The following is a 13,480-nucleotide window of genomic DNA, read 5'->3' on the forward strand; positions in this document are numbered from 1 at the left end:
AAATTGTTAGCCCAGTTTTTTTTCTTATAAAAATGTTGAACATCAACCCAAAATATTCTGGTTTGCATACAGTGATAAAACAAATTTTATTTTAGTTCACAGAAAGTGCACGGATAGTCAATATCACGTTCAAATCTCTTTAATGTCTTGATATTTTGTAGAAAACCTTTTTACCTTTGTTTGTAAGACGGGACTTTTACTTGATCATGCACGAATAACTCGTCACCGAATATTCCGACAGTACTTGAAAGCAGCAACAGAGCCTGCCATCTACCGTGCGGGCGTCAGGGGGAAGAAGGAAGGAGATGGCCGATTAGAAGACAACGTTACCTTTGCTACTTCGTTGGCGAGATTCCTTTAACACATCTTTCAACGCATCTTAACAACTGAAGTGGGAAGAGGACGTTTTAAGTATTCGCTCCTCTTCCACAATGGCAGAACAAAACAGCAACGTCAGATATCAAGAGGTATGTCAGTTTGCTGGCACGCTAATGTAGCTAGTGAGCCAGCAGCTAACGCTAACGTTAGTCAACATAAGCCTGTCACTAAGAGGAAAACAACGAGCTCGACCGACATTTGTTTACGGGCGGGCCTGAGTCGGCGATAAATATCAACCCAGTTGTTAACACTAAAATAAACTATCAAGTGAATAATCATAATTTCGTCACAAATAATTTGAAGCCCATGTGACCCATTTTCATTTAGCAGCTTAGTAAGTTACTCATTAGCTAAAGTTAGTATTGGCTGGCCTGAACAGGAGTGCTGTGTAGTGCCACTTTGTCAAGCCTTGATCCAGCACATTGATCAGTCCTAGCCTGTCAGTAATTGAAACTCCAGCGAGAAAACGGGATCGAAATGCTAATGCGAAGCCTACTCATTTATTAACATACATTGATTTGCAGTTAATATGTGAGACCACGAGTGCACAGTTCATAGTTCAATTGGGGCTATGTAGTTTTGACGATGTATCGGAGGTTACTGTGTTATCAATGATAACTTCTCATTGATCATGATAACTTATCATTGATAGAGCAGTGTAGCTAGTCCTTTCTATTTGGAGACCGTAATGGTTGCAGACATCTGTCATAACCACTTGTTGCACAGTAACGTTATATTAACCAAGTGCGACATCAGTGATACAGGTTTATTGCTCTTTGAGGAATTGGCACACTTTTAGGATGTTTTTCCCTAAAGCACCTCCAGTCCATCGGTATTGTGCTTGTTCAATACCTGGCCTAAGTAGATGTAGGCAGTATAGCTAAAATCTTGTAACGTTACATTGTCACAAATGGAAATTTAAATGAGAGTGTTTACAGATCAAACAACAGATGGTCTTGTCTGATTTTGACTTGCAACATTGTAATACTGAATACAATCGGAAATCGTACAGGGATAGCTACTACGGTATAAACAATAGACAAATATCTATTGTCTCCGCAATATGGATTAGTGCAAAATCCAAATTGCAGGAGGCACAATATTTGTTAAAGGCAAAATATGTGTCAAAATACAATTTTGAATTAACTATTGTGGTGCTGCAGAGATTTTGGTACAGATCCTTGTTAAAAAAAAAATTCCAGCATGATAATTTTAACATATTCTTCAATGAAAATGAGAATAATGATGCATAAATTATCAATCCCTTTATCGGTCAAAAATAAGCATTCAGCCAACAACTAGAGTTTTCCTTAGATTTAAGTTTGACCCGAGCTGTGTTGTCATTTATTAACACTTCTTCAGCTGGTGAATGAGGAGGAACCGGCCCAGCCAGCCCAGGAGGGTCCTGCTCAGGACGCACCGCCACCCTACAGCAGCATCGCTGCAGCAAATGCAGGTTAGGAACCATCACAGCTCCATCACACACTGTCCCATAACTCAGAAACAACACAATTTAGAAGTGGGAGTAATATTGAAATCCGTTATTACCAGTTCCACTACATACACATTTTCTAAGTCTTGCATTGAAAGCAGTAAGAGTGTAGAAGTACTTGCAGTGAAATGTGCCTCTGAAGTAAAAGCAAAAGTGAAGAAAAGTTATTTATACAATAGTTATTTCCACAATGTGACATTATTGTTGCGGAGTATGTAAGTAAAATGTATTTTATATAGCACTTTTCACAGATAAATAAAAAAAAAATAATCACAAAGTGCTTTACATCAAACATACAATATGATACATATTAAAACGAAGTACAAATAAAATCACAAAATAATGCATAAAAATAAAGTGCGGATAGGTCCTCCAAAGTGAGAACCTTCTTATAGCTGTGCCTTGCATTAGAGCAGAACAAAGTCGCACCCTGTATGATCACAGGCTCAACATGTATGGAGTATTTTAATGTTGAAGCTGTTTCAACAACTGCATATACTGCTGACTACTTTTAACTTTCATCTTCAGCAGCCAAAAGTCAAATATTTCCCTCTGAAATCTAACAAATGATTGATATGCCTTATAACTAGTGTACTGAAATACAGTACAGTATTTTATCTTTTCCTACACTGTTAGCCTCGGAACGAATCATGTAAAGGGGAGTAGTTTGTGTGCAAGGCCTTTTTAGAAAGGTCTGATGTTTGTAATCTCACTTCTTAAGAGGGCATAGGTCAACATGTATACCTATAAGCATTGAGCTCTTCCTGGGTGAGTATATTGATCTGGTCTAATGCAGTTTGTGTTTGAACAACACAAAGGAGAATTCTGGACATCTGCCAAATGACCCAGATACAAGACTTTGCTTGTATGGGACAGAACATAAACAGAAATGCATACAGATACTTTAGTTCTTTCTTCCTGCTGTAAGTCATCCCTCCCTGGTTTGGTTTTATAATTCTCTGCTTCTGCTACTTTTGCTTCCTTCAGAAGTGAAAGTAGAAGTTTGTCTGTCAGCAGTTAAACCTTTCGAAACAGCTGTTAATCAGTCAACATTGAAGAATTTCAGAAGAATTTCTACAACACCGTAAAAAAGCCATCTTATTATTATTATTATTATTATTATTATTATTATTATTATTATTATTATTATTCATGTTACTTGGTCGGTCAATGACATTTTCACTTTATATTGTTAACAATAAGGTGAAAAAACTTTTTTTGAATGCAATGAATCCACAGAATTTGCTATAGTTTTTAAAGTGTAGAAAGTGAGTGATTGTAGCTCTAACATTAGCCCAACCTACGTACTGTATATGATAAATCATCACTAAAGACCCAGAAGAGGATTTTTTTTTTTTTTTTTTTTTTTGTCCAATTTCACTCAGGAGTATCATATTTAGACAAGTTTATTTTGAGACAATACCTCTGTACTTGGATGTGTCATCATTTGCTTGTTGCCTCCGTAGCTTTCTTTGAATACAAGGAAGATGGAGGAAGATTTCCCAACCCTCCATCCTACAGCGTTGCCACCACTTTGCCCTCCTATGACGAAGCTGAGCGAAGCAAAGAAGAGGCAGCCATCCCGCTGGTCACTGGAAGAGTCACGGTAGATTGATCTCATTTTCAGACCTGTAGAAATATTTCTCGTCATGTACTAATACAAATAAAACCTAAAAAAAACCCTGAATGTAAACACATGTTGTAATTTATCTACATATTTCTTGCTGTTGGTGCAGGAGGACGACTTTGTGGCCAGGGATGACTTTGAAGACGCTGACCAGCTGCGAATAGGAAATGACGGCATCTTCATGCTCACTTTCTTCAGTAAGAACTAGTTAAGCATTTCAACAGTTGGCCCGTGTACAGTTTTACTTTCTAAAAGAGTAAACTGACTTTCAGTTTCTCTCACATAGTCGGCTTGTAATCAGATGGTTATTAGTTTTTTTTAAAGATCTGTAGAAATCCCGTCACTGAACATGAAAAAGATACGCTCTTTCATTTAACATTTGTTGCGTAGTTGCTCTTGAATAAGGGCTCTGGTATACTATTTTCTGAATTGAATTTGGCATATTCACAAAGGCTGCAATACACAGTGTACTGCATGCAAATGCCAGTACACTCTGCACAAGTTTGTTTTCCAGCAAAAGACGGAATAGGAGGAAAATGTGTGCCATCCAGTTTGATGACTTCAAAAAACGGACATCTTCGATTTAAAAAATCTCCTGCCGTCTATTGGTCATGGACTGAAAATGACATTCTTCTTTCTTTTTTCTTTTTTTGTCCCCAGTGGCATTCCTCTTCAACTGGATCGGCTTCTTCTTGTCGTTCTGTTTGACCACATCAGCCGCCGGCCGGTATGGAGCCATCTCTGGCTTCGGCCTGTCCCTCATCAAATGGGTTCTTATTGTCAGGGTAAGAGCTGTTTAGTGAATATTCACCAAAACCAGTTTGGCTACTGAATGGGTGTTCAGTGTTGTAATGGTGCAGGATTACTAGTTCTTACCTGTATCACTGTACGGGGAGACTTAAACTCTGAAAATGGTCTAGGATCATATCTTTTTGGGTTAATTAAGTCCTGACAGGTACTTGTTCTTTTATGTCTTCCAGTTTTCTACCTACTTCCCTGGTTACTTTGATGGACAGTACTGGATGTGGTGGGTGTTCCTGGCCGTGGGTAAGTGAGAAACATCATTTCATAAACAAATAGCATTGTGTGTTATTTCCCTTATTTTGCATTATATTTCTCTTCTTTGCCCTGCAGGCTTCATGCTGTTCGTCAGAGGCTTTGTTAACTACTCCAGAGTGCGTAAACTGGCTGATCCCACCTATGCTACTCTTCCCCGGACAAGGGTTCTCTTCATCTATTAGAGGTAAAGTGTATTAATCTAGTCACACTCATCGTGGTTTGTCAATGGAGACCTTTACATGCACACAGGACTCCAGTTACAGAGAGTGATGAGATTAACTGAAAAAAAGAGAAATATCTGGCATTGTTTACCTCCCACCTGAGGCCTGTACTACGAAGCAAGATTTGGCGTTAACGAGCTAACTTCAGCTTCAACCCAGGGTTTTGTGTATCACAACAGTGGATCACTCGTTACCGGGTTAAATCGCCAGAGAGAGAGACTCAGAAAAGTTAAAACATTTAGAGAGCGACAACCCCGTAAACATTCTCTAATGGGTATTTTTTTTTACTATTATTTAGTATTTTTCAGCAGAGGGAATTACATATAGGCTATTTATCGGCTTCTTTAGCCATGTGTTGCCAATGTGCACATCGGTTTGAATTATGTTTTTATATATATATTTTTTTTTTATTTGCTCTCACGATCGCTTCCCACTGCCAGGGTTGTAACTGAAATAATAGGCTAAAGCAACAACCGTTTATGGAAAGCTCAAGTGTAATTATGGTCAGATCTTGGTCCTGACTGATGGGGAAGTGATATTGATAAGCGTTGTGATTTACGCATCTACAGCTTCGCCTATTTTTTTGCCAGCTTTCCTTCCTGTTTTAGGAAGCAGCAACTGTATTGCGTTTTGCCTGTAAAACCGTGCCTGTGTTCTTCCTATTTATGTAGAACTATAGTTTGCTCTTCTTATATAAAATATGCAGCTCTGGTAGATGTTTGCGATTGGTCGTGCTGTGCAAACATCGCCTCTTTTATGTGAACGCGTATGTCGCTTGATTGGGAAACCCTGAGTTGACTGAACTAGTTGATAACCACCGTCGTGACACAGTTTACGCGGACCGCGGTTGTTAGGTTAGGTGAAGCCGGATAACTGAAATCCATCCAGGGCATGTTGATCCTGCCAGGCCTCAAGTGTCAAATGCCATTCAAATCCTTAGTAAATAGACCCGTGAGGGCTTAACTCACCCAAATCTCTGATAGAACTTTAGGCAGTTGAGTTGCATTGTGGGTAATGTAGGTGCAGTGGTTTTGACAAGGAAGAAGAATGCATGGAATCAAATGAAGGGCGTTGTTACGATGGGGAGTGTCTAACAACGTCCCTTAGCTGTTGTAAAATAACTGTAAGCCACCGCCTCACAACGCTTATTGCTCTTATAAAACGGTTACTACATACACTACCGGTCAAAAGTTTGGGGTCACTTAGAAATTTCCATTCCACTCCATTATAGACAGAATACCAGCTGAGATCAGTTGCATTGTTTTTTCAACCAGGGCAGCAGTTTTCAGATTACATTATGTGCTTACATAATTACAAAAGGGTTCTCCAATGTTTTCTCAGTTAGCCTTTTAAAATGATATCAGATTAGATTAAACAGAATGGGCCTTTGGAACATTGGATGAATGGTTGCTGATAATGGGCAATGTAGATATTGCATTAAAGATCAGCCACTTCTTTCTACAACAGTCGAGAACCCTTTTGCAATTATGTAAAAACATAATGTAATCTGAAAACTGCTGCCATGATGCAACTGATCTCCGCTGGTATTCTGTCTGGAATGGAAATTTCTAAGTGACTCCTAACTTTTGACCGGTAGTGTGTATACCTGGCAATGTCTTATAAAATACACACACCGCAGCAAAAACTGCAAAAATATATTGAGAACAAATAGTTGGCCTTCCGCGCAATGTAGTTCTTTAATCATGATAACTTAAGTAGATAAATACAGGAGTATCCTAATCTTGTCAGTCTGAGTTATTAATTTGCATGTCAACATAGCCACTGACAAACCACAGACATTACACCGCACACCCTTGAATATTAAACCAATTCTTCTGAAGTCCATTTTCTGGACTTGATTTGTTCATCTTCCCTTAACCTAAATCCAGGGTGTTGGATGTGGGAGAACTGGACGTGCCCAACACAAGCAGCAACTCTGTGAAGAGTTTACAAATTTTAAGTGGAGACACTTCACCAGAAATCGGCCAGACGAGTTATAGATGAAGACAACTCTCAATAAAATATTCAGGAATTATATCACTTGTTTTGAAACTTTATTAATGGAAAATGGTTAACAATTATATTCCCTCAATGTACTCATTAGTGGCCAATGTTAAGTGCTATTTACGTCTGTCTGTAATGTATGAGTAATGCCTTATATCATTTTGATGGTAGCGTACGAGCATGCATCTGCCCTTAAGGTAAAAAAAATTAGGGAGCGTCTCGTGTTGGTGACACGTGAAGCCAACAGATATTAATTAATACAGCACTCTGTAGACCTGCCACAGCATGCAACACATTTTGTAATCTGCGGTTATCATGGTTTTATTGTGACTATTACAGGCTGTTTTTAGATACCACCTACACTTATTTAAAAAGAAGCTTTCTTAGGCTGTAAATGCTGATATACCATACTTTACACTCACCTGTTGGTTTTAGCTAGTGTTGCCCTTTTTTTGTGTAGCCAGGAGGGGGCAATGTTGTCTGCTGCTTCTAATTCATTAAGGGCATTGTCATCATAAAACATACAGGCTTGTGATTCAAACGCAGTGCGAGTAGAGCACATTAAAATGACGTCTATGTATCTATGTTAGATTTGTTGTTGTACATTAAATCAGGTAAGACAATCCGCCTCGGAAATAGAATTTAAGTTACAATTATGATTTTTAGATGATCCAATTTTTAAACCTGGACAAGCCAGAAACCAGATGGCCACAAAACCGGGATGCAGAGTTGTGACAGCGACCAGGATGATTGGTATGGCCTTTTTTAGCACATTTACTGGTTCATGTCCTCAAAAAGCTCATGTAGATGTAATCGCCCGACCATACCATGACTCTTCAGTGAGTCGGCACCTCCTTCATTGTCAGTGGAAAAGCTCTGTGATGATAGAAGAGAGTCCTGGCTGTCTGGATTTTAGCTGTTTATGATCTCACTCAGACGTTTGGATCAAATTATCTAAGAAAAAAAAAAAAAAACTCCAATTCCATTTTCAGGTGGGTTTTTGCCTTAAGATTTAATTGACAGACAGAGAAGGGAAAAATGTTCTGTCATTTTTTTTTTTTGTAAATGATTAATAAGGTGTAAGCTATCTTGTGGCTATCAAAACTATATCAAAGAATGTTGTATGCAGGTGCACTTTTAGAAACATAACCAATAAAACCCAGAGGATGTTCCTATCATCATTTTAAGTCCCAGACATATAAAACAAGGAATGACTCGACGCAGTGGTTTTTGTTTTTATATTCTAAGGGAAACGACATGTCAGGATAATAGCTTTTCATTATCTAACTACTGTTTTCAATGCAAGGAGTTAATATGGACTTTAGTCTGGTCCAGCAAACTGAACTGTTAGCTTAATCAGTTAACTTTATACTTCTGCCATGGCTTTGATACGGACTCATTATGCTTACTTCTATGTGATGTAAAGCTGCAACCTTGGGGTTTTGTTGTTATGAAACTGTACAGAAAACGTTTAGTGTCAAATAAATGTCACTTTTAATGCATCATTTCTTTGTTGTCTGGATTGTATTACCTTCTTGGTTATATTATTCACAGGTTAGTATAATGAAGCAAAGTTATTCGTGTGGCTCAGAGTGGTAGCTTTGGTCTGTTCAATGGCGCACTTGGTCATTTTGTAATTTTACACATTGGTGGCAGCAAAGTGTAACTGCTGGAAATAAGACATTGCAGTCTTTCAGCTTGACGCCCTGTTATATAGAGAGGGGAGTGTCTCAACAGCCCTTTTCAAGCTGTAAATTGATACTTTTTTGTCTTCTAATCTGCCGAGGCATTACTCCTTGAGAGCAAAGCGTTGACTGCAGAAAAGTCAAACTAGAAAAGACTCAAAGCACATGACTTCCAACAAACTAACAACATTCTCAGTCAGTTGGTTGCATGTGTCATTTTTTCATTCAAATGAGTGCGTTAGTTATGACATAAAGGGACTTTTTTTAATTAAGCAGTTACTTATTCCTGCCTCTGGTCTAACCTTCCACCAAATTTCATTGACAGCTGGAGACAATTTTATGATAATTAATTCAGGTAACTAAATGTGCTACATCATATAATTTTTCTTTTTTATTATAATAGAATATATATATAATGGAATACTTGTTTTCTTGTTTGCTCTTCATGTTTTGCAATAAGAAGACCTGCCACCAGCTAAAATGGGATGCGTTAGTGGGGAAAAAGATGATGACCTGCACAGTATTTTAGCTCAGATACAAGTTGGTCCTTTCCCTTATAATAATCCGTTAAATTATTGCAGCTTTGCCCCCTTGTGTTCTTGACAGATTTGGTTTTGCAAGCCAGTACCTCATCAACCCTTTTCACAACATTCGTTCCATTTAGGCTGAGGTATCGCTGTGTGCTGAGAGCGTCTTTACTCCCCGGAGTCACTCAGCTGTCGGGGCAGAAAGAAGACGGCCTTCTGTCCGATGTGAGTTCTAGGACCCAGTTTAGGTTTTCCATTCTTTTTCAGAGCTACGTACCAGTTCCTCTCCTGATATTTCTGAGGTACATATGTGTTGTAGTGGTTCTCTTCCAACTTCTCCAGGAAGTAACATTCAGGAGTCACTGTGGGCTGAAAGACGAACACAAAAACCCCCACTAACAGCTGATAGCACTTTAGGGGATTCAAGTTGTTTGGTTTAAAGGTCCCATGACATGCTGCTTTTTGGATGCTTTTATATAGACCTTAGTGGTCCCCTAATACTGTATCTGAAGTCTCTTTCCCGAAATTCAGCCTTGGTGCAGAATTACAGCCACTAGAGCCAGTCCTACAATGAGCTTTCCTTAGGATGTGCCATTTTTGTGTCTGTAGCTACTGAGGAGGAGAGAGGGGGAGAGGGGGGGAGGGGGGCAAAGTGGAGGTGTGGCCTTGACCAACTGCCATGCTTTGCTTGATGCATGATGTCTCTCTCTCATGGGTGGGCCAAATTTTTTGGGCAGGCAAAGCAGAGAAAGAGGAGGTAACCTTGCACCTTATGAAAACATAAGGGGGAGATTCCAGATCTGCCCATCTGAGCTTTCATTTTCTCAAAGGCAGAGCAGGATACCCAGGGCTCAGTTTACACCTATCACCATTTCTAGCCATTGGGGGACCATAGGTAGGCTGGGGGAACGCATATTAATGTTAAAAAACCTCAAAGTGAATTTTTCATGCCATGGGACCTTTAAGATTTAAAAAGAAAAATGCAGTCACCAAAGAGTAATTCATAATTTACAACATCTAATGGAATATTCATCTACATATGTCTGCATCAAGTTTAATGTATTGATTTACTATAACTATCACATAGCATCATCAGGTCTATTGCAGATACTCACTGAACTGTACAATCGCCCCTCGTCGCTCATGGCCAAGTATCGCCTGGCTTCTGTTCCTTGGATGACCACTACGCCTCTGTCCACAGCTTTGAGCTTTAAAACAACTGAAAGAACAAGTTTATTTTAATTTTTTTAAACGTGAAGCTGAATAACAGACTCTCATGAAATGAAGAGAACGGTGCAGTTGCTCTTGTGACTAAATCAATTTGTTGTCTTCAAGTTTTCAATGTCAGTCTTTCTGGTATTTGAAACTGACGTACTAAAGTATGAAGCAGGGAGCCTCTTTGTTAAAGAAATAAAAGGGATAGATGGCAAACATGCATTTTATTTAATTAGCTTATCTGTCAATGACAATGCTCATTTATCAACAGAAAAAAGAACTGTAGGCCTAGAGTTACTAGAGTTACTAATTTTCATCTGCTGTCCCTGATGATAAATCATGATTATGTAAACATAAATGACATATCTCATAGAATTCATATACACAACATAATACATTTAAACAAAAATACCACAATACATATGGTAGTTAAGGCAGCTAAGTAAGAGGACTGGTGAAGACAGACAACTATGTTGACATGTTTGGCATGACCTTTCATATAGATATTGAGGAGACCTATATTTTTACAATATTTTATAATTCCTCTGTATTTACCGATCAAGAGCAGAAAGATTGGCTTTCTAGAAAATAAATATTAACAAACCTCTGCACCACGTGTCCTAGTTCCTTGACTGTAAGGAGTGTGTTATACCATTGTACATTTTATTTAGGGTTCAGCTTTCAGTCCCAGTCAAGTCTCTGCTACTTGATGCTATTTTGTAGGCCTATATTCTGTCTCGTGCAGCTTTCATTAAATGCATTTAAAATGAAGTCAAATGTGCAAAACAGAACTACAGGGATGTTCTATCTTTACCAAGCCTAAAATGAGCGGCTTCAGAAACGCCACGTTTCTATTAAAGACATTTATAGGACGCAGGTCTCCTTTCCTGCTCTTACAGCGGACAGTAAAGGAAGTGAACGCATCATGTTGCAGGCCTGACCTGGGTGTAAAATGCGGTGTTGTGCTGCAGCCCCACTCCTCTTACTTACTGTGAACGTCCCCGTCATCCCTGTGGCCCTGAACCGTCCCATCAGGGAGGATCTGGAGGTGGTGTCCGCCATTCATGCAGTACAGCCGAGTCCGCCGCCTGGAGTCCGGCAGCGGGCCGCTGTCCACCGTCTGCCCCTCTGCTCCCAACTTCTCCTCATCCGCCATCCTGCTCGGAATCAACCCAGCTGTGTGATCAACAGGGAGCTTTGTAGAGGAGTTTGGTTTTCTAGGAGAACAATCCGCGGGCTCGGTCCCCTGCAGTGGTCAGGTGTTTACATGCTCGTGAACGAGCGCAGAGATCACAGAGGCAGCTGGGTGCGCGTCCCCGACTCCTGGGCCGAAAACTCCCAGCTGGGATAATGGTATGAAGTGGGATCACTAACAGGCCTCAACCCTAACTCTGAGAAATGTTGTGATCTTTTCTTTGTTTTGTTTACTGGCTACTAGATAATTAAAAGGTAATTCATCATAAGGAAATAACACTTGCAATGAGTGCACCATAAGAACACCGCCAGGCCCATATGATCATGAATATTACAGTTATAATTTTAAGCAGTGGTGGAAGAAGTACTCGGATCTTTAACTTAAGTAAACGTATGACAAAAATACGGTTGCAAGTAAGTTATAAAGCTAATATTCACTGTAGCCTTTGTACTGTTGGGTAGTTCCAGCTAAAAAAAAAAAAAAAAAAAATCCATTTGTAAACATATGTTTGACATAAAAATCTTAATGCAGTGGAGTAAAATGTACAATATTTCCATTACATGTTATTTAGCTGACCGTTTTATCCAAAGCAACTTACAATTGCTATATATCAGAAGTTGCATGCCTCTGGAGCAACTAGGGGTTAAGTGTCTTGCTCAGGGACACATTGGTAGATGATGGATTGCAGTGGGAATTGAACCCAGATCTCCAACATCAAAGACATGTGATGTGTCACATCCACTGCGCCATCACCACCACCTGAGATGTAGTCCTTCAATAAACAAAAGGTTGAGAATTTCAGTAAACTCCAGTCTTCATCAACAGCCAATAACCCAGGTGCCAGAATGGAAAAGCGCATTTATTTGACCAACAAGTGCTTGCTGTGATAATAAAAAAGAAAGTGTCTTACGAGCTTACGGTTTCCATAATCAAGTATCATCAAGTTAACATCACAGCAAACATCAGCATACAGTTCTTTGTTTCGAGAAGTACCACACACAGACATACAGTTCCACCTTTAATCAACTGAGGAAAAGATCAACACTACAGAAGACAAATAATACAGAGGGGTAGGTATATTATATATAAAAAAAAAAAAAACATTATTTGGAGACAAATACACCACATTTTCTTTACAATGGATTATATGTACATATTCAATTTTTTTAAGCAAAGCAAATGTTTTTCTTTTGTAGAGAAAGCCTATACCAGTGAAAGGATCTGCCCTTGATAATTCTGAAAAGTTAATGTCTGCATATGCTATATATAAAATAGATTTTCAAACAAAATTTGGGTAGTGCAAATCTTTTTTGGATTCAAGCTGGTTGATTACTTTCACAAACAGTTTGTGTGTGAAAAAGACTGACTCCTATCATATTCACAGTATTACACAATTTGACCAAAGCTGTAAAAAAAAAAAAAAGTGTTTAAGAAAACAAAACAAAGAACTGAATATTTGTCTTCTAGGAGCTAGTTAGTTTAAAATCGCACGTGTTGAATTTGTCTGTGTTTGCTTTGGTCACCTTGTAGTCAAACATTAAATAGGCTTTTTTTTTGTGTGTGCAGATTAATTACTGACTAAGTGTATCTTTTCCTGAAAATCTGGCCTGCAGAGATAATGTTATATGTGAATATCCTGTATGCGAATAGCTTATACTGGAAAAAAAACAAAAAACAGAAATAATACTGAAATAAAAAAGGAAGCAACAACATCCTGTTATGCGATGGTGACATATGATCTGTCGTTTCTATTGCATATTCAGTTGTCCTCAAAAATGTACAAGAAAGTATGCAAGGATACATTTTTTGAGCAAGAAGAGGCAAGTGTCCGATTTTATACATACGTATGTATGTATGTATGTGTGTGTGTGTGTGTGTGTGTGTGTGTGTGTATATATATATATATATATATTTATTTATATATAAAAAAACAGCAGCAGATATTTGGATACACTGAATGTGAAAGTAACCCATGAGTAAACCCTATACAGTTAATGAAGATGGTTTTCAACTATTTTGAATTAAACAGAGAAAAATAAGTATTCTTTTGCTGAGCCTGGGAATGAATGACGAGAGT

General features: G+C 38.6%; 2 protein-coding genes across 2 annotated transcripts; one reads left to right on the forward strand and one right to left on the reverse strand.

The window, feature by feature from the left end:
* The first annotated feature begins 235 nt into the window (after nucleotides 1-235).
* On the forward strand, nucleotides 236-8,286 carry ndfip1 (Nedd4 family interacting protein 1). The gene is made up of 8 exons (XM_028589241.1): nucleotides 236-467; nucleotides 1,741-1,834; nucleotides 3,337-3,476; nucleotides 3,607-3,694; nucleotides 4,158-4,282; nucleotides 4,478-4,544; nucleotides 4,632-4,740; nucleotides 6,667-8,286. The coding sequence occupies exons 1-7, from the start codon at nucleotides 432-434 to the stop codon at nucleotides 4,736-4,738; spliced, it is 657 nt and encodes a 218-aa protein (XP_028445042.1). The 5' UTR covers nucleotides 236-431; the 3' UTR covers nucleotides 4,739-4,740; nucleotides 6,667-8,286.
* Nucleotides 7,361-11,538, reverse strand: fgf1a (fibroblast growth factor 1a). The gene is made up of 3 exons (XM_028589242.1): nucleotides 11,199-11,538; nucleotides 10,109-10,212; nucleotides 7,361-9,362 (listed from the first exon to the last, which is right to left on the reverse strand). Exons 1-3 carry the CDS (start codon nucleotides 11,362-11,364, stop codon nucleotides 9,162-9,164), a joined length of 471 nt encoding a protein of 156 aa, XP_028445043.1. The 5' UTR covers nucleotides 11,365-11,538; the 3' UTR covers nucleotides 7,361-9,161.
* Between the last annotated feature and the right edge of the window lie 1,942 nt (nucleotides 11,539-13,480).

Source organism: Perca flavescens, chromosome 10 (assembly GCF_004354835.1).
Source record: "Perca flavescens isolate YP-PL-M2 chromosome 10, PFLA_1.0, whole genome shotgun sequence".
In the NCBI taxonomy this organism is placed as follows: Eukaryota; Metazoa; Chordata; class Actinopteri; order Perciformes; family Percidae; genus Perca; species Perca flavescens.